This window comes from Astyanax mexicanus, chromosome 4, assembly GCF_023375975.1.
Source record: "Astyanax mexicanus isolate ESR-SI-001 chromosome 4, AstMex3_surface, whole genome shotgun sequence".
Taxonomy (NCBI): Eukaryota; Metazoa; Chordata; class Actinopteri; order Characiformes; family Acestrorhamphidae; genus Astyanax; species Astyanax mexicanus.
In genome coordinates, this window is record NC_064411.1 from 25252321 (window position 1) to 25272230 (window position 19910).

At 43.4% G+C, this 19910-nt stretch overlaps 1 protein-coding gene across 2 annotated transcripts in view; it reads right to left on the reverse strand.

Annotated features, from left to right (window-relative positions):
- Nucleotides 1-19910, reverse strand: part of sema4e (semaphorin 4e) — a 124351-nt gene that overhangs the window by 35155 nt on the left and 69286 nt on the right. For both annotated transcript variants that reach the window (XM_022663652.2, XM_022663653.2), the window contains 6 exons: nt 16250-16401; nt 15901-16073; nt 15573-15729; nt 15238-15460; nt 14016-14131; nt 1847-2010 (listed from right to left, as the gene is read on the reverse strand). In XM_022663652.2, the coding sequence (XP_022519373.2) occupies nt 1847-2010; nt 14016-14131; nt 15238-15460; nt 15573-15729; nt 15901-16073; nt 16250-16401 (985 nt within the window). The remainder of the gene's footprint in view (nt 1-1846; nt 2011-14015; nt 14132-15237; nt 15461-15572; nt 15730-15900; nt 16074-16249; nt 16402-19910) is intronic.

A 19910-nucleotide genomic window follows, 5' to 3' on the forward strand; every position in this document is an offset into this window, starting at 1 on the left:
ACTATTGGTTGGATGAGGAATTGCAGCTTCCTGTGAGCGAACAGTTTTTCCGGCCATCCACACACAGCTCTGCTTAACTGCTTAACCCCATGGGCGCAGATGGCACTGGGGACGGGGGGGACATGTCCCCCCCAGATTTATAGTGACCTCATCCGAAATCTAGCATCTACAAGCATAAACGTTGGGGTTTTAATTTAATTAACTGTACGTTTGTGGAATTCTGTGTTCCACAATGCCCTCGTTTTTAAACTAGGAAGCGTTCAGTTCAGAGGTTACATTGTTCGGAGCTCCGTGTTCCAGTTCCAATGTAAATTTAACGCACCTTCTCAAGTCCGGGGTTCTAAGGAGCTGGTAACTGCCTGTAGACTACAGACACAGGCAGTTACCAGCTCCTTACGGTACGTGTCCACTGGCACTTTTTTTCAACGCAATCCGCTGCGCTGGATCTCCTTGCTCGTTTTGGAATTAAAATGAAGCAACAGAAGTAGACAGTCATAAGTTTAATATTTTTATTTTTTTTACCAACCTCACTGTAACCTATAGCTCTATAAATCCATATTCTGCCACTTTCAGCTTCTCTTCTGTGGTTGAAAGGCGCCTGTTCTATGTGTGTGTGTGTGTAAGAGGCTTGTGTGTGTGTGTGAAGACGCAGCCTGCTCTTCCCTCATTGGCTGGACGCAGCCTGCTTTTCCCTGATTGGCTGGACTGGACACAGTGCGGCGGCCGGATTTATTTGAATAAAGTTGAGCCGGAGGGCGGAGCTGCGTTAAACGCAACGCAACCCGGCATGCACCGAGGCATGCAGCGGCTCTTCTCCATTGATTTTATGTATGATGTTATTATGATGTTAGTAAGCAGTCGCTGTTAACTGAAATTATAAGATGTAAAATGTTAACATTGTCTTCCTGGTCTTGCCTAGGCTGTAGCAATGAAGAAACAAAAAAACAATAACATATAACAATAACAATATTCTAAAGTTTATTGCAGCATATATACATATATATATATGATTTTACAGCTTGGTCCCCCCCAGTTCAAAATTTCCATCTGCGCCCCTGCTTAACCCTAAACTCCTGAATCAGAGGAACATCGGCCGATCGCCGATACCATATTTTGGATGAAAATCGGCCGATACCAATACAGCTGGGTTTGGAGTTTGGTCTGACTGGCCACACCTGAATGATCTGTGCAACTGGTCAGGAGTCAGTGTACAGTGGATGGGCGCAGACTCTATGCCATTGAAGGTCAATAAGAGTATCATAAAAGATAAAGGGTCAATGTGAGTGTGACTTCATCAGTGGTGAACACACAGTGGGTAATTCCCTCTGAAAAAGTGGCTTCACGCCACTCAGCACTTTGTAAACACAGGAGGAGCTAGCATGTACATATGAACTGTTTGGTGAATTCTGAAATGTTGCACAGTGTGTGGTGAAGCGGCTCTGTGTAGAATATCTGCCAGAAGGCCTAATGTGGTTACTGTAGATGTGGAGGGTAAATCTATGTTTCTGATTGAGTTAAGCTGCTGTTTTGACTCATCAATGGAGGAAGATTGTGAAATACCAGCCACTCGTAAAGTGTATTAATAGTTTAAGCTACAAATGTACTCTGACTGTGCTTATTTTTGGAAGGTCTAATAGCACATTAGAGATATGCAGACCTTTAATGTGCTATTAGAGGTCTGCAGATCCTTGGCTTCTCAAAGAGAGCCAAACAGTTGGCCAGATATTGTTCTATATTGTTCCATAAAGGCACCGTGACTCATTGTTAAAGTATGTGCCCTGTGAGTACTTGCTGCTAGTGGAGCCTCAGGGTTTGATGCAGTTTAAATGAAGTGCATTCTCAGTACCTGTGTGGATCTTGGTAAACACTGCTTACAGCAGTGCACAGCTTAGTGGGCAGGTTCCAGCCACAGTAGGGGTCTCTGGCTAACACACAATCCAGACAGGAGCGATACTGGCCACAGGAGCTCAGTGGCATCTGTGCTGCTGCTACCTCTGATCCTGCGTAGAGCTGATTATGAAAGAACACACAAGGTAGTTAGAAATAGATACGAAATCAGATTAACTGGATTTGAATCTTTGGAGTGAACTGAGCCAAAACATGTAACTAATAGCAGAAATTTCTAAAGATCCACTAGCATGTTTGTACTAGTGATGGGAGGTTAATCAAATTGTTAATGCATTTTTTTATTTTATCATGGAGAATGTACTACTTAACATGGGTTTACAGTCTTAGTGGCTAAAATTGTCATATGGTGTGACATGAATGTTATTGTGTATTAAATTAAAAATGGGTATAATGTGAATATGAATGTAAGTCAACTTATCCTGATTATCATTACTCTATAGTCTATACTCTAAACTGTACTTTTTTAAGTAGTACTCTATTAAATTATTTTACTTTATCTACACACAAAGGAAGACGTTAACTCATATTCTTTCCACATACGTCAAATTGTTTTTGGAATACCTTGTTATAAAAGTACCAACATTCTTGTAACCTTTGCTTTCACTATTCCTCAACTATCACATTGATGAGTTTATTAACAAATATCCCAAATCCTCTTTTTTTTCTTTTACAGTTCTGAATGTCACCCCAAATGACATGGTGTCACGCAAAATGAGGAATCACACCACACATGCATTTAACAAACAAACAAACTTAGTTTGATAAGATTGAAACATTAACTAATCCACTAATACTCTAATCCACTGTATTCATTAGATGTTGAACTTCTTATTTTAGTCTGTTGAATCTGTAGCTAAATCTTTGTAAATCATTGAACTTTTGTAGAGCTGTTTTTCTGGCATAGGCTATTTGATACAGCACCCTGCAACACTGTTAAAAAAGTTCAATGGTTTCATCTTACAAACAACAACAAAGATGGCGGCACGCAGTAGTGCAGCGGCTTCTCACGCTCCTGCGAACACCCTATTTTGAGCTGTTTTTACGTTGGTTCTGAACCCAACTTTACGCGCCCCACGCATGTGAGTTACAGCAGAACCGAACTTCTGAGGATTGAGGACAGTTTGGTCAGTAAAACAGCAACTATGGACAATAATATCCGAGCTACGCTGGGCGAGCTACAGCTCCTCCGCACTCCGGCGTGGGGGAGCGGATCGCTGCAGACAAAGGGCAGGAGGAGGAGGCGGTGCCAGCGGCGTCAGTATAGAGGGAAACACGCTGGTGTGCTAGCCAGGCTAAAGGCTAATGCTAACCGACCCCCGATTCCGTCGATTTTCCTCTCTAACGTCCGCTCTTTGGATAACAAGCTGGACCTGCTGCAGCTGAGGATGAGTGTTTCTGAGGAGATGAGGAACTGCGCTGTGACTTGTCTCACGGAAACCTGGCTGAATCAGACCATGCCGGACTCAGCCTTCCAGCTTCCGAGCGGACCGCAGCCAGCTATCCAGGAAAGCCCGGGGGGGGGGGGGCGGCTTGTGCGTCTACATAAACAAAGGTTGGTGCACAAACTGCGTGTTGGTAAACAGCCACTGCTCCGAGGCGACAGAACAGCTGACTGTGAAGTGTCGCCCTCACTATCTGCCTTGTGAGTTTTCGGCGGTGTTTGTGATTGCTGTTTACATAGCACCGGATGCTAATGCTAACAACGCGCTGAATGACAACATCAGCTCGCTTCAGAACAAGCATCCGGACGCGTTCTACGTGGTAGCGGGGGATTTTAACCACGTAGAACTGAAGAACACGCTGCCGAGGTTTTACCAACACGTGAACATCCCAACGCGAGGTAATAACATGCTGGACCGCGTTCACTCCACTGTGAAAGACGCTTACAGAGCCTTCCCCCGCCCCCACCTCGGGCTATCAGACCACATCTCCATCATGCTGGTCCCCGCATACCACCCCCCGCTGCGACGCTCCAAACCCACACAGAAGACCATCACTGTGTGGCCCAGGGACGGCGACGCTGTGCTGCAGGACTGCTTCGACTGCACAGACTGGCAGGTCTTCAGGGAGGCTGCTGAGTGTGAGGGAAGGCTGGATCTGGAGAAATACACATCTGCTGTGTGTGGAGGATGTCACTTCCGCCAAGACTGTGACTTGCTACCCGAACCAGAAGCCCTGGCTGAACGCAGAGGTGCGTTCTCTGCTGAAAGCCAGGGATGCTGCCTTCAGATCTGGAGACTCAGATGAACTCAGGAGGGCTAGAAGAGAGCTTACTGTTGGAGTTAAGAGGGCAAAAGCTGCATATGCTCAGAAAATCCAGGGACACTTTTCCTCCCAGGATCCACAGAGCATGTGGAGGGGCATCAAGTGCATCACGGATTACAAATCTAACGTTGCACAAAGCTCCAAAAACCCATCCCTACCTGAGGCTCTCAACAAGTTATACGCCCGCTTTGAGAACCCTGACACCAGTGATCCAAGCACCAGACTGCCACACTCACCAGGAGAGGAGCCCCTCAGCGTGACACCGGCTGAGGTGGATTAACCCCAGAAAGCTGCCGGCCCGGACAACATCCCCGAACGGGTGCTAAGAGACTGCGCAGACCAGCTCTCGGACGTCCTGGCCGACATTTTCAACGCATCCCTCATCCAGGCAGCTGTCCCCACTTGCCTGAAGACCGCCACCATCATCCCATTGCCCAAGAGCTCCACAGTGACAGGTCTGAATGACTACCGGCCAGTAGCCCTCACTCCGATAGTCACAAAGTGCTTTGAAAGACTGGTTCAGACCCACATCAAAGCCACCATCAACGTCAATGTGGATCCACACCAGTACGCATACAGGAAGAACCGATCCACAGAGGATGCCATTTCCTCCGTAGTCCACACTGCCCTCACCCACCTGGAGCAGATAGATTCCTATGTTCGGATGCTCTTTGTGGACTTCACATCTGCTTTCAACACAATGATTCCTCAGACCCTGATAACTAAACTCTCCTCACTGGGACTGAGCTCAACTGGGTCCTAGACTTCCTGACCAACATCCCCCTCCATAATCCTCAACACTGGCTCCCCTCAGGGCTGTGTGTTGAGCCCCCTCCTGTTCACACTGCTCACATATGACTGCTCACCTCTCCATCCAGGCTGTCATATTGCGAAGTTTGCGGACAACACGGCGGTGGTTGGATGCATCATGAACAGAGATGAGTCCAGCTACAGGCAGGAGGTGGAACACCTGAAGGATTGGTGAAGAGAAAACAACCTCTGCATCAATGTAAAGAAGACGAAGGAGATTATTGTGGACTTCAGAAGGGGCCAGCATGCCCACCTCCCCCTGCACATTGGAGGATCTGCGGTGGAAGTGGTTGACAGCTACAGGTACTTGGGTGTGCATCTGAGCAGCAACCTCACCTGGAGCAACAACACTTCCACTCTGGTCAGTAAGGCACATCAGTGGCTCTTGTGGTGTATTAAAATGGTAAAGCACTGTATTCCATACAGTAGAATATTGGGTCATTGAGTTTGAGAGGAGCATTGAGTTTGCCTGGGAGTGAGGGGTCCTGGGGTTCGTTGGAATGTGGGCCAAGGGCCGAAAACACCCCACATCTGTTTTACTTTAAACTGTTGGACTCACACCTGAAAACATACATGTCCTTTTATGGTAAAGAGATGTGATATGCGTTGGTCTTAACGTATAAAAACCCTTGAACACAAAGAAAGTTACAGAGAGAATCTTCGGACACCCAAGAATCAGGAAACTCCACTCTCTCCACTGTAACTTCTGAAAATCTATTATAATAAACTTAACCTGATTGATAAAATAGAAGACAGTGTGTTAAGTCTCATTTCTTCAAGAATCATCCATCAAGAGGATACACCACACTCTACTTCCTTAGAAGGCTGAGACGAGCTGGACTCAGGAGCGCAGTCCTCACCTCCTTCTACAGATGTGTGGAGAGCGTCATGTGCTCCAGCATCAACGTATGGCATGGAAGCTGCTCCGCTGCAGACAGGAAAGCTCTGCAGAGGGTGGTGAAGGCTAAACAGAAGATTGTTGGAGTCAGCCTCCCCTGCACCACGGACATCTACACCTCCAGATGCAGGAAAAGGGCCACCTGCATCAGGAAGGATCCCACCCACCCAGCACACGCACTTTTTGTCCCACTCCCCTCAGGCCGGAGGCTGAGGAGCATTAAGTGCAAAACAACCAAACTCAGAAACAGCTTAATTCCGGAAGACTCTTAAACTCCACTTAAGTACACACTGCACTGACACCAAGGACAAATGACTGTTTACAAACATGGTCACTTTAGTTGCACTGAGACACTTTATCTCCTCTGCTCAAATTCCATAACATGCTGCTATAGCACACTTGCACTCTGGACTTCATGTTGCTGAAACCTTTCTACTCTATTTATTTTTTTATTCTTTTGGGGTATTTATCTATCTATTTTGTATATTCTATTTTTATTGTACTCTTTTTTTATCTATATATCTATTTTAATAACAGCTCTTTGGGTGTAAACTGGATCGTGAGAACACAATGTCGTTCCACCTCATGTACCACATATGATGCAAATGACAATAAAATCTCCTTGAATCCTTGAATCCTTACGTCTTTTCTTCAGGACCTCCTTACAGAACCTTACAGAATCTGCATTGAATCTCTTACTGTTTTTCCTTTCTGTACTCGCTATCTTTCATCATCTACTGAAATCTACTTCAAACTAAATATTTGAGTCCCTAAATTCTTAACATGCATTCAGCTTGAAAATGGGATAGTAGGGAAGTAAATTGAGTTGCTGTTTGGATGCAAAATGTGTGAATAATATACTATCAAAATGTGTTAAAGGGATGAAATATTAAAAAAACGTATCTACTAGTTATAATATATATATATCCAAAAAAAGAGTTAATCCCATTGTAGGAGGCTTAGCAGTTTAATACCTGGTGCTAATTGAGATGTTGAAATATTTTTAATTGGGCACCAGTTAGTAAATTAATTAATTAATGAATTAGGAACTAAGTATAATGAGATCAAAACGATCAAAATATGAAGACAATTAAGATATTTTAGTACCTACAAAGATCCTCCTTTTCGCCAAATAACTAAAAATGAATCTCTCCATGAACCCAGATAAGAACTTTTGGACACAGATATGTTTAAACAATTTCAAAATGACGAAAAGTCCAAATTTACAACTCATACAATACAAAATTCTCCATAGAACACATTATACAGGGCATAGAATGTTCCAAATGGGCCTTAGAGAAACAAATATATTCACTAACTGTTCGGGTAATCATATTGAGAATTATATACATGCTATATGGTTTTGCATGCCTGTTCAGAGATTCTGGCAGATGATATGTGAAGACTTATCTACCTGGTTTAATTGCAATATCCCAGCTTCACCCAAACTATGCATTTTAGGTGATGTAAGTGAACTAAACATGGAAACAAATATATTGCACATAGTTCTCACTGTCTTATGCATCGCTAAGAAAACTATCCTCATGAAGTGGAAATCAAAAAATGATTTATGCATAAATCACTATAGAAATTTACTTTTAGACCACATTAGTCTGGAAAGAATGTCTGCAACCTCAAAAAACCAATTGGCTACATTTGAATCTCTCTGGTTCCCACTGATCAGCTCCATCACATGATGGGGGTGGGCGGCTGTAGTCGTGTCTCCTGGTGCGTCCGGCAGGTGGCTGGGGGGGGGGATCGGGGGATTCGGGTGTCTGATGGCTCTTGGACTGGGGACGGTGTGTGCGGGCCCTGGTTGTTGGTGGGGGGGGGGGCCTGGATGTATGCTCTTGTGGTCTGGGGGGCCCATGGTGGTGGGTGCTGGCCCTGTCCGGTTGGCTGGGTTCCCCTGTGGCGGTCGGGGTGCGGAGTCCGGGGCCCTGGTGCCCGTGGGCGTCTGTAGCCTGTTTGGGTCCCTCCCTGCGCTGGGGAGGGTCTATGCCTCTCTTGGGCGCGCCTTCGTGGGGGGTGGTGGTTTGGTCCGTGTTGGGGTGTCTGGTTGGCATTCCGGGATTCTGGGTGCCCTCCCTGTGGGGAGGTAGGGGCGCTCAGGTGGGGAAGCGGCAGTCTCCCACTTAAGACCGGTTGGTCCTGGGCTCAGGACCACTGTGTGTGTATGAGAAAGAGTGGGATGTTTAGTGTAAATGTGTCTGTGTGTGTGTGTGCGTGTGTGTAATATCTGTTGTCTGTATGTGAGTGGGGATGTGTATTTATGTTGTATTGCAGTGTGGGGATGGGGGCGCTGTCTTGCAGAGCGGCGGTGTCCTGGGGCCGTAGCCGCTCTACACCCTGGACTTGCCTTCCCTGTACTGCGGTTGGGTGTATGGAACTGGGTGCCTAGTGAGCCAGCAGTAGTTGGCTCTCTTCCTCCGGGGGGTAGTCCTCTGCCCCTCGGTCCTTTCCTGGCCCTTCCCCGACTCCTACTCAGTCTAACATCGCATTACACATACAAACTCATCATACAGCTTACACACATCATATTACACATAGGGTTTTGGGGGGCAGGTGCTCCCTGCTCCTCATTTTTATTTTCGAATTTTAGACATTGAGGGCCTTTGGGGGGGCAGTGTGGTTGGGTGCTGTTATTCAGTTCTCATATTACAGCTGTCCCTCCAATTTTAATAGCACTGTAGCTTTCATTCATTCTTCTCATTATACACATTCATATCACTGCAACATGCTGGGTGGGGGGAGGAGGGGGGTCAGGTCTTCTCACACCCTGGTTTCGTGCACCCTGCCTGGGGTGTGGGTCGGGTGGTTGTTCGGGGCCGGGCTGGCTGCTTCCCTAGGTTGCCGCTGGCTCGGTACTGGTGCCCGCATGCCCGCATTAGGTGTTTATGTATGTTCTGTGTGTGTGACTGGTGTGCGTGACTGGTGTGTGTGACTGGTCTGTGAGTGAATGTGCACGTGTGCGACGGGTGTATGTGTGACGGATGTGTGTGTGACGGGTGTGTGAATGTGCATGTGTGCGAAAACAGTTGGTCCTGGGTTTGGGGCTGACTGAGCATGGACACCTGTGGGACATGGTTGCGTAGGGCGGGTTTTTGCCCTCCCTACCGCTCCACGCTGCTCTCCGCCGATCGCCACTGCCGTTCCTGGGGGGGTGGGCGTCCGTGGGTCCATGGGTGCATGGCCGGATGCCCCAATGTGGTCTCTGGCCCGCCCCCTTGGTGGCCGTGGCCTGAGGGTGGCTTGGGCCCCCTTGGCGTGGGGGGGGGCCTGCCGGGTGTCGGGCTGTTCCCGGGTGCTTGGGATCTCGGGGGCCGCATGCTCGGCTCGTGCAGGGGGTGCTGGCCTGCCGGGGGGGTGGGCTGCTCGCTTCCTTTGGCTCTCTGGACTCTTGCTCTTTGCCATTGGGGCTTCGTCTGGAGTCTCCCCCGTCCTCATCTGGGGTGTGCACATGGTTACCATCGGGATGTGTGGCCGCGGGTCTTCTGGGCTCCTAATGGGCTGTGGATGGTCTGGGTCCACTGGGTTCTTCCCTATCTGCCTCTGGATCGCAGGGGCATGGTGGCGGTTTCTTGCCTCCATTGTGGTAGGCATTTCATGACATAATCCGTAACACATGACATTTTTGCAAAAAACAATAGAATAGAAGTAACTGTGCGTGTGTGTGTATGTATTTATGTGTATGTATTAATATGTATGTATATTTATGTATGTGTGTATATGTATAAGCATATGTATAGTTAGATATGTGAGTATGTGTATATATGTATGTTTGTTTATTTTATGTTTATTTTATTTTATTATTATTATTTTTTTTTTGTTTTTTGTTTATTTTTTATTTTTTTTTATTTTCTTTTTCTTCTTCTTGTACCCCCCTCCTGTACCTCACACTCCGATCCTTCCAACCCTGAACTCCCACAACTATATCCACACAAAATATATATATATATATATATATATATAAAAAAAAAAAAAAAAAAAAAAAAAAAAATAATAATAATAATAATAATAATAAATAAAACAAATAAATAAAAATAAAGTATTAATTGTCCTCCGAAGAGGGGGGGTGGTGGTTGGGCCAAAAAAAAAAAAAAAAATGAATCTATACAAGGAAAAGAGTTAAGGACAATAGATGGGTAGATGGTGCTCTCTCCCCACATCACTAAAGGGTGATGTCTGCAGCACAGGGTATCTGTGAGCTGATGTGCTGGAGCTCGAAAAGAAGTAGTGGCTGACTTCACATGTATCAGTGGAAGCATGTGTTACTCTTCCCCCTCCTGGTGTATTGGGGCATTACTAGTGATAGGGGGAGTCCTAGTGAGTGGGTTGGGTAATTTGCTGTGCTAAATTGGGGAGAAAATGGGAAAAAAATGAAATAAAATTATTAAAACTAACTAAATCTGTGTGTCTGCTGCTTAAACCTGCTTTGGACCTTAAGGTTTGGCTCTGTGGCCTTTGGGGGAAGAACAACCTATGGGCCCTATCGTACACCCTGCGCAAGGCGCGTAGCGTGGCGCGTTGCCATCGTACACCCCGTCAACAGTGTATTTTTACGCCTTGCGCACGCGTCCTTAAAAATGGAAATGGACTTCTGGAATAAAATAACGCTGATGGGCGTGGTGGTCTAGAAATGACGTGTGTTCAGGTAAATTTCTGGCGTGTTGGCGGTGGAAAAACGCGTTGGGCGATTGATCCTGTGAAAGGACGTCAAAATTCAATGGTCAGTTGCGCACCAAAAACTGAATCACATCACCCTGCGCCCTGCGCTCCAAAAAACCCTATACCATCACTTCTTTACCACAGTAAAAAAAAAATTACCCAGAGCCTTCAGCAATTAACTTTAAAATAAAATATATTTAAAAATCTGCATGACAGTTATAAGGACTTATATTTATGTTAAATTCACAGACTTAATGACTTAATTTCATGCATTCTGCTGTTTGAGAATTGTAACAGATGCGTATTCTCACTTTATTAGAAATAAAAAATAAACATAATGGACAAATCGACTAAACATGATTTTTTTTTATTTCACTTCGCTATTATTTAACTAAAAATTCACTTTTATTATTATTTTTTTTATGTATCTGAATAAAGCACATTGTCACCCTGGCATCTGGGGCTGTCCGTTAATTATATACAACTTAAAACTAAAACAGAAATATAAAGCTATCGTTTCTTATCACCAGGGCAAATTTATTAAAATATTAAATATATTAATTCATTAAAGAAAATCTGGTCCAGCACTCAAAAAAGACTGCAGGCGCGCGTAGCGGGTTTGGCAGCGTGGGATTACCTCTGTTTTCTTAAAAAAGTCTTTTAATAAATAAGATCGTATCAAGTGTACTAATTCATGGTATAAACTCACTATATTTACGTATAATTAATCAAAAGAAATCAAGCAAAATATGCTGCGCCTCTCTCTCTCTCTCTTTTGCAGCGTGGAGCTGAATTCAGCGAGAGGCTACAAATAATATAAACTCAGTTTAGTTAAATAAATTAAGATGAGTAAGGACCTGTAAAGTTAATCTAATATTGTCAAATATAAAGGACAGGTTGAGGTTTTGATGAGCTGATTCAATGATAAAACTGAAACTAACTGAAACTGAAACTTTTATTATTCTGCGCACTATCTGTGATTGTTTTAAATTAGTTTTTTAATAAGTTTAAATATAATATTATTAATTTTTAATTCATGCATTCATATATATATATACATACATACATTTATATATTGTTTCCCGTGGTTCCCATGTTTTTTATAATTTTATAATTTTTTATCATTATCATTTTACTTTATATTCACTACTATTATTTTTTTCTTCATAAGATTTAAATTCTTTATTTTTTATGTATCAATTTTTGTGATCTTTTAAAAATGTCCTATTTTTCCTTTTTTACGTATATATTTTAATTGTCTATAGTAAATGTCAGTTTTTATTTCTAATTTTTTAAAAATATTTTTAATCCCTTTTAAACTGTAAATGCTCAGTGGCATTGTAAATGAGAATGTTGCAAACCCAGTTTTTACATAAACAATAAACAGAATAAAGAATAAAATAACATTACACTTCCCTTATTTCAGCTGCTTCCCTTATTTGAACAACATGACCGCAGTCAGTTTATGCGCTCTTAAAATAGGAATAAACAGAAGACTCTTAAAGTGGATGGATAAAGACACACTGATTGGTTTATTTCACGTTACGCCCAAAACACACCTATGAATAATTAAGAGAATTAAAACACGCCCTTTGCGCCGTTGGAGCTGCGCAAGGCGTATTTTTCGCGCCCCCAAGATACCAAAGACAGAGGACACGCCCCTAAATCCAGCTGTGCAATAATCAATAAACTAGTGCGCTATAGATCGTTAAAATAGGGCCCCTTGTGTCTGTGTTTTTACAGCAATTTTCAAACCTTGGCTGGGAAGATGTTCTCTTTAACAAAAAGCCATAAAACACCCCAAATGTTTCACCATGACTTGGCTAGTGACAGAGTTCTTATTTTAAAATAAAACAAACCAAAAGAAAACTCAATTAAACAGTGGATCAAAGTACAATATTCAACGTAACAATTCATTAGGATAAATTCAAACAAACAATATCACAATTCAATCAAAAATAAATGTAAGTTATATGTTTTACCTACAAATGGTTTATAACATTCCAGATAATTCTGAAGTATGGACCAATGAATGATATCTTCTCAAAAAGAAATTAAGAGTCATGTTATTATTTAAACTCAATTAAACCATTGAAAAGATGATACAAACAGGGTTCAACCACTGATAACCAATTAAAGCTAAATTATCAAATGCTAGTTAAACCTTGTTGATTCAGACTTGACTGTGTAGGAAAATTTAATCAGGACAGCTTCTAAACCCATACACCGGAAGTGGCATATTATTTAGTAAATATTCTGTAAAACACCTTTTTTAAATTCAGTCAAGGTATATTTCAATTTATTCTTCTGTGAGAAATTCTCTTCCCTCTGCAGAAAGTGTTTATATAAGGCTGGGTGGCCCTTAGTCTGTCGATTGGAATTTATGACGGGTGTGAGAGAGATCAGTTTACACCAAAGAATTTCAGCTTACAAGCTGACAATGGAATCCAAAGCCTAGAACATTTCCTTTAACTAAATTAATCTTATTTCTCAGTGCTTCACAAGCATAAACCCTTAAATTTCAGTAACACCTGGTTTCCTGTTGCGTTCCGAAATGTTAATTTCTAAAAACTTCCTTTATTCGCAGCCCCGTCTTCGTCCTGGTGATGGCACTGTTGGTCCACCACAGTTGGGAAACAGTCGCAGATGTTAACTTATAGATCATAAGTTCAAAGTTTATGACCATCTGTCTGAATTTGTGTTTGTCAAATTGCACTCCTGGGAGAGACCGGAGAGATGTAAGTCAGATAATGTCATTTGAAATTTAGGGCTGTTTGGAAAAAGATTACTCCAAGGCTTTTTAGCGCATCCTGGATGGGGTTTGTGATGTTTGTGAGTGAGTAAATTCCTTTAGACCACTTCACCAAATAATGTGTAAAGTGGGGTAGTGTGTGTCCCAACGATGAAAACGTCACTTTAATCCACTACACCATGAATGCTCTTTAAGTTTATATAAAAATGCACTTTCTGAACAATATAATCAAAGTTTTTTGACATATTTTTCTATGATTTACATATATTTGACACATTAGCCCACGTAATATCAACCACCCACATACAGAACCTGCCACAGGGAATCTCAGTAGATATTCTTCTGCTTCTGTAAAGAAATCTGTAAAGAATTCTAGGCAGTTGTATTTTTGCACCTCAACATAAAAGTCATATGTTGGTTTGGAGCTTAGTTTAAATATTGTGCTTGCATGGTTTTGACCTTGATTGAATTAACAGAAATGTTTGTTCGTCTGAAGGTCTGGACCAAACAAGGAAGGTATCAAGCCAGCCTAATATTTATTTAAAAAGCACTTTCTGAAAAATATCAAAGTTTTTGACATATTTTCCTATAATTTACATATATTTGACACATAAGACCAAAAAAGGCCACCCCAATACGAGCCTGCAGTTTAAGTTTTAAGAGGTAATCCAATTAACATGAACCCAGATGTGCTGTGCTGAGTGTTAAGCTTACCGTGCTGTTGGAGAGGCGCAGGGTCTTCACAGGCTCTGTGGGCTGAAACATCTGCACCTCCTCTATTATGACTGTGTGTCCATTGTAGTTCACCACCTTCAGCACTGAACCATTCTCTGAGAATACAAACCACCTCTGACATACACACAAGACTTTATACACGTATTTGCATTAAACATGCTCCCACTGGGCAAAGACATTAGAAAATGTGACTTTAATTTTAATTTCTATGCAGACTCTTTATATGAACTAAACCTGACAACAAACTGAAACTAAACAATATCGAGGACGTGAATTCCTTTTCCAATTATTTATAAATTAGGTAATTTATTTATTTATTTCTGGGTTATAAAATTAGGCACAGAAATAAATTACTTAATTTTATAAAATAAAATAAAAACTTAATTTTATATCTCTCTGTCACACCTGGTTCAGCGGCTAATAATCTTGGCATTATCATAGATTCAGAATTCGATAAACACATATCTAATGTTACTAGAACAGTAGCATACTACACCTCTGTAACATTGCCAGGCTAAGAAATGATTTATCCTTGAATTATAATGCGCTGCTCTCATGTTGTTTTATCAGAAGCATACATAAACTGCTGCACCCAGAGTCCTTACTAAAACTAGAAAATTAGCCCAGTCCTAGCAGCACTGCAAATTCTGCAAATACTCCCTATGTGGGCTTTCTTTCTCCACCTGCTCTGAGGGAGTTTTTGCTTAGCTTCATTGCTCTCTGGGGGGTTTGGGTCAATGTTTTGTCTGATTCTCTGTCCTGCTATGATATTTCTGTAAAGCTGCTTTGCGACAACAACAGTTGTAAAATCTCTTGTATAAAAAAACTTGATTTGATAAGAAACTAAGCTATAATATATAAATAATAAATGTAAACATGGTGTATTTCCTAATGGCAATTATCTAACATCCCAATTATTTATTTTCTATAGACAGGAGGTAGAAATCTCGAATGTTGATCAGGGCCCTTTACACTAAACACTATCAAACATATGGTCTACATCCTAAGGCTCTAAAAGCACATTCAGAGCAAATCAATTTGACTGTGGAATTTAGTGGTGATACTCAACTTACAGGGACACACATTATATATAGCGTGTATAGCTGATGTGTGGGGTAATTTGTGGCGGCTCTCTATTAAATTGGCTTCAACTGAACGGCATGTCTGTGTCACAAACACAAATCCTGAAAATAATACTTACCTGTGCCAATGAACATGACTTGATAGGTGCTTCCATCTAGTGCTACAGTACTGGCCACTACAATTCTAGTGAATGCAGCTCCTTGTTTAATCAGCAGAGGGTGTTCAGAGATGGGCTGCACTGCCTGGTCCATGAGAGGCCGGTCTCTGATAAACTGGAGGGTCTTATCAGGAAGATCCAGAGACTGGGAAAAGCCCTTATCCCGAGCTTCATTATTAATACACTAGGATCACAATAACAACAGCATGAATCAATAGCTCTCAAAATGTGAATATCTAACCCACACCAATTATTACCCGGCTGGAATCCTGAACCTGAACCACAGTAAAACTCACCGCTCCTGGACGAGGGAAGGGCACATCACCGCTGTACATCACCCACTTCACAAACGATGTCTCCACAGGGACTGGAGTCTTGAACTTACCCTCAGAGATAACCTGCCTGATGTCAGCTATACTGTACGCACACACAGCAGAGGACTGGGAAGTGTACCTGCCAATCAAAGTTCTGTTTAGTTTAGGGTTTCCTGACCTGGGCAGCTATTAGTGTGGATAATGAAGTTGCAGAGCTCATAAATATTTTAACTGTTGTCTCTGTTCCAATTCCTCAGTGTTTCTTATGTACAAATGTGGCCACAGGATGTGGTTCACGCCTCACACTCACGCCTGAGGGGTGAAGACAGCATAGAAGACACATGTTTTCCAGTCCCCTGGGCAGAAGCGAAACACGTCCTGTATGAGGAAGGGAAGGCTGGAGTCATCGACAGGACAGTCTAGACGAGCCTTTACAAACGATGTCCATTTCCTCTGTAGTGTCCTCTGTCCACCCATATCGCTCTGAGAGATGGATACCGGAAGGGTTAAAAAAAGGAAGATCAAAAAGCAATAAAGCAAGATTACACCAACTCACAAAAGCTGGTTCATGCCAGCAGACAACAGGACTACAGACCTATTGATATACTTTTCTATCTGTGCTCTGAATAGAAGAACTTTATTCTTGAAGATTAGCTTACTTTACAGACTCGTGCCACCCGAGACACCTCCAGCTTGCTGTAAGAGTCATACTCCACAGCTGTTTCACTGAAGAACAGGTAAATCTTGTCATCATCCCCTTCTGGGCTCTGCTCTCCTTCTGCTATGTGCTCCATGCCAATAAAATTGGGCTCTAAAATTAAAAGTATTCAGTCACTGACAATTTCATGTACAGTACTGTGCAAAGGTTTAAGGTATAATGTAAATAGCCCTAGACAGGCTGGCTCCTGAGTAAATGCAAGACCTCATCTCCTTACATGAACATCATGATTACAAAGATAACAGCTGGTTTTGTTGTAGTTCCCAAAATTCACAGGAGTTCAGCAGGAGGAAGAGCTCTCTAAACTCTGGAATTAAGTTCCCAAAAGCCTAGACTAAAAACCTAATTGTTTAGTTTAACTTTTGGTAATTATTTTTTTCCCTAAGGCTGCAGATCCAGCAGTAAATTGTGATGATGGTGCTGTTGTTCACCCACTGCATGTGGGGGGGTGGATGCCAGTGTTTCAGGGCTCTCTAAACTCTGGAATTAAGTTCCCAAAAGCCTAGACTAAAAACCTAATTGTTTAGTTTAACTTTTGGTAATTATTTTTTTCCCTAAGGCTGCAGATCCAGCAGTAAATTGTGATGATGGTGCTGTTGTTCACCCACTGCATGTGGGGGGGTGGATGCCAGTGTTTCAGGGTGCCTCCGTGTCTGTTACCTTCTAGCTCTCTGTCTTTATTTAGGCTTTTTTTTCAGATCTGTCATCAGCCACACTCTGATAATGTTGCACGAGCAACAGCATGTCAGAAAGCAAGCATATATGGGATAAACTGTTTTTTTACACTGTTTTAACTTATTGTTAAATATAGGCCTGTCACGATACAATTTTCAGGACGATATATTGTCTCAGAAATGATTGCGATAAAAGATAATATTGTCATTTTAAAGCACCACTCCTGCTTCTGGGCTCAAAGGTGCTTTAAGACAATGTGCCACTCTAATAATATACTAGCATAATACTATTACATAATTTTATTAAGAGCAGACATTGGGCTCCCAATAACTATATTATTAAGAGCAGACATTGGGCTCCCAATATAAAAATATTGTAATATCCTAAATAACCAAAACAAATAAAGTACACCCACCCTGGGTTCTGAAAAACTGCACTAAATATTAAAAAGACTCTAACTAAAAAAATGAAGTAACAACAAATAGAATAAAAACTCTCAACACATTGGCACTTGCAGATTCCTTTTTCTGATCATATATATATATATGCTGTAAAACACACATTAGCTTAGTCCATATGATCAAAGAGACACAGCTAGCTCAGCATTTTCCTAGCTTACATTACAATGTAACTGTCAGACAAATTCTGAGCAAGAATACAGCATGTTTACCATGTGGGGCTTAAGGCAGGATCTCTCTGGGGAAACAATATTGAAATTCAATATTCAGCTGGATGAATTGGGCTGGAAGGTTGTGCTTTAAATAAGATCTCAGGTTAGTAGTATTGCCAGCTTTTGTTTCCACTGTTGTGAAACCTTGTAAACATACCGTCTAATTCGCTCTGATGTTCTCCTCGCTCATTTGGCTTAAAGCCAAAATACTCTCACACCATAGCCGTGGAATACGACTTTTAAACACCCGGAATAAACTTCCTCATACGTTTTCTAGAGCTGTTGAGTTTTGAGAAAGTGCAATTAGCCTCGACTACGTTCGCTGGCTAACACATCACCATACCAGTAATCACCACCGAACAACACGCGGCACCCTCACCAGTAATCACCACCGAACAACACGCAGCACCCTCACCAGTAATCATCACTGAACAACACGCAGCACCCTCACCAGTAACCACCACTGAACAACACGCAGCACCCTCATCAGTAACCACCACTGAACAACACGCAGCACCCACACCAGTAATCACCACCGAACAACACGCAGCACCCACACCAGTAACCACCCTCACCAGTAACCACCACTGAACAACACGCAGCACCCTCACCAGTAACCAACACTGAACAACACGCAGCACCCACACCAGTAACCACCACCAGTAGCCACCCTCACCAGAGCACCCTCACCTGTAACCACCACTGAACAACACGCAGCACCCTCACCAGTAACCACCACTGAACAACAGGCAGCACCCACACCAGTAATCACCACCAAACAACACGCAGCACCCACACCAGTAATCTCCACTGAACAACACGCAGCACCCTCACCAGTAATCACCACTGAACAACACGCAGCACCCTCACCAGTAACCACCACCGAACAACACACAGCACCCTCACCAGTAATCAGCACTGAACAACACGCAGCACCCTCACCAGTAACCACCACCAAACAACATGCAGCACCCACACCAGTAACCACCACCGAACAACACACAGCACCCTCACCAGTAATCAGCACTGAACAACACGCAGCACCCTCACCAGTAACCACCACTGAACAACAGGCAGCACCCACACCAGTAATCACCACCAAACAACACGCAGCACCCACACCAGTAATCTCCACCGAACAACACACAGCACCCTCACCAGTAATCAGCACTGAACAACACGCAGCACCCTCACCAGTAACCACCACCAAACAACATGCAGCACCCACACCAGTAACCACCACCGAACAACACGCAGCACCCTCACCAGTAATCACCACCGAACAACACGCAGCACCCTCACCAGTAACCACCACCGAACAACACACAGCACCCACACCAGTAATCACCACTGAACAACACGCAGCACCCTCACCAGTAACCACCACCCAACAACACACAGCACCCTCACCAGTAATCACCACCAAACAACACACAGCACCCTTACCAGTAACCACCACCGAACAACATGCAGCACCCTGACCAGTAACCACCACCAGTAACCATTCACACCAGAGTACCCTCACCAGTAACCACCACTGAACAACACGCAGCACCCACACCAGTAATCACCACCGAACAACACGCAGCACCCACACCAGTAATCACCACTGAACAACAAGCAGCACCCACACCAGTAACCACCACCAAACAACACGGAGCACCCACACCAGTAATCACCACTGAACAACACGCAGCACCCTCACCAGTAATCACCACTGAACAACACGCAGCACCCTCACCAGTAATCACCACTGAACAACACGCAGCACCCTCACAAGTAACCACCACCGAACAACACGCAGCACCCTCACCAGTAACCACCACCAGCAACCACTCTCACCAGAGCACCCTCACCAGTAACCACCACTGAACAACACGCAGCACCCTCACCAGTAACCACCACCGAACAACACGCAGCACCCTGACCAGTAACCACCACCAGTAACCACCCTCACCAGAGCACCCTCACCAGTAACCACCACTGAACAACAAGGAGCACCCTCACCAGTAACCACCACCAGTAACCACCCTCACCAGTAACCACCACTGACCAACACGCAGCACCCTAACCTGTAACCACCACTGAACAACAAGCAGCACCCTCACCAGTAACCACCACTGAACAACAGGCAGCACCCACACCTGTAACCACCACTGAACAACAAGCAGCACCCTCACCAGTAATCACCACTGAACAACAGGCAGCACCCACACCAGTAATCACCACCGAACATCACGCAGCACCCTCACCAGTA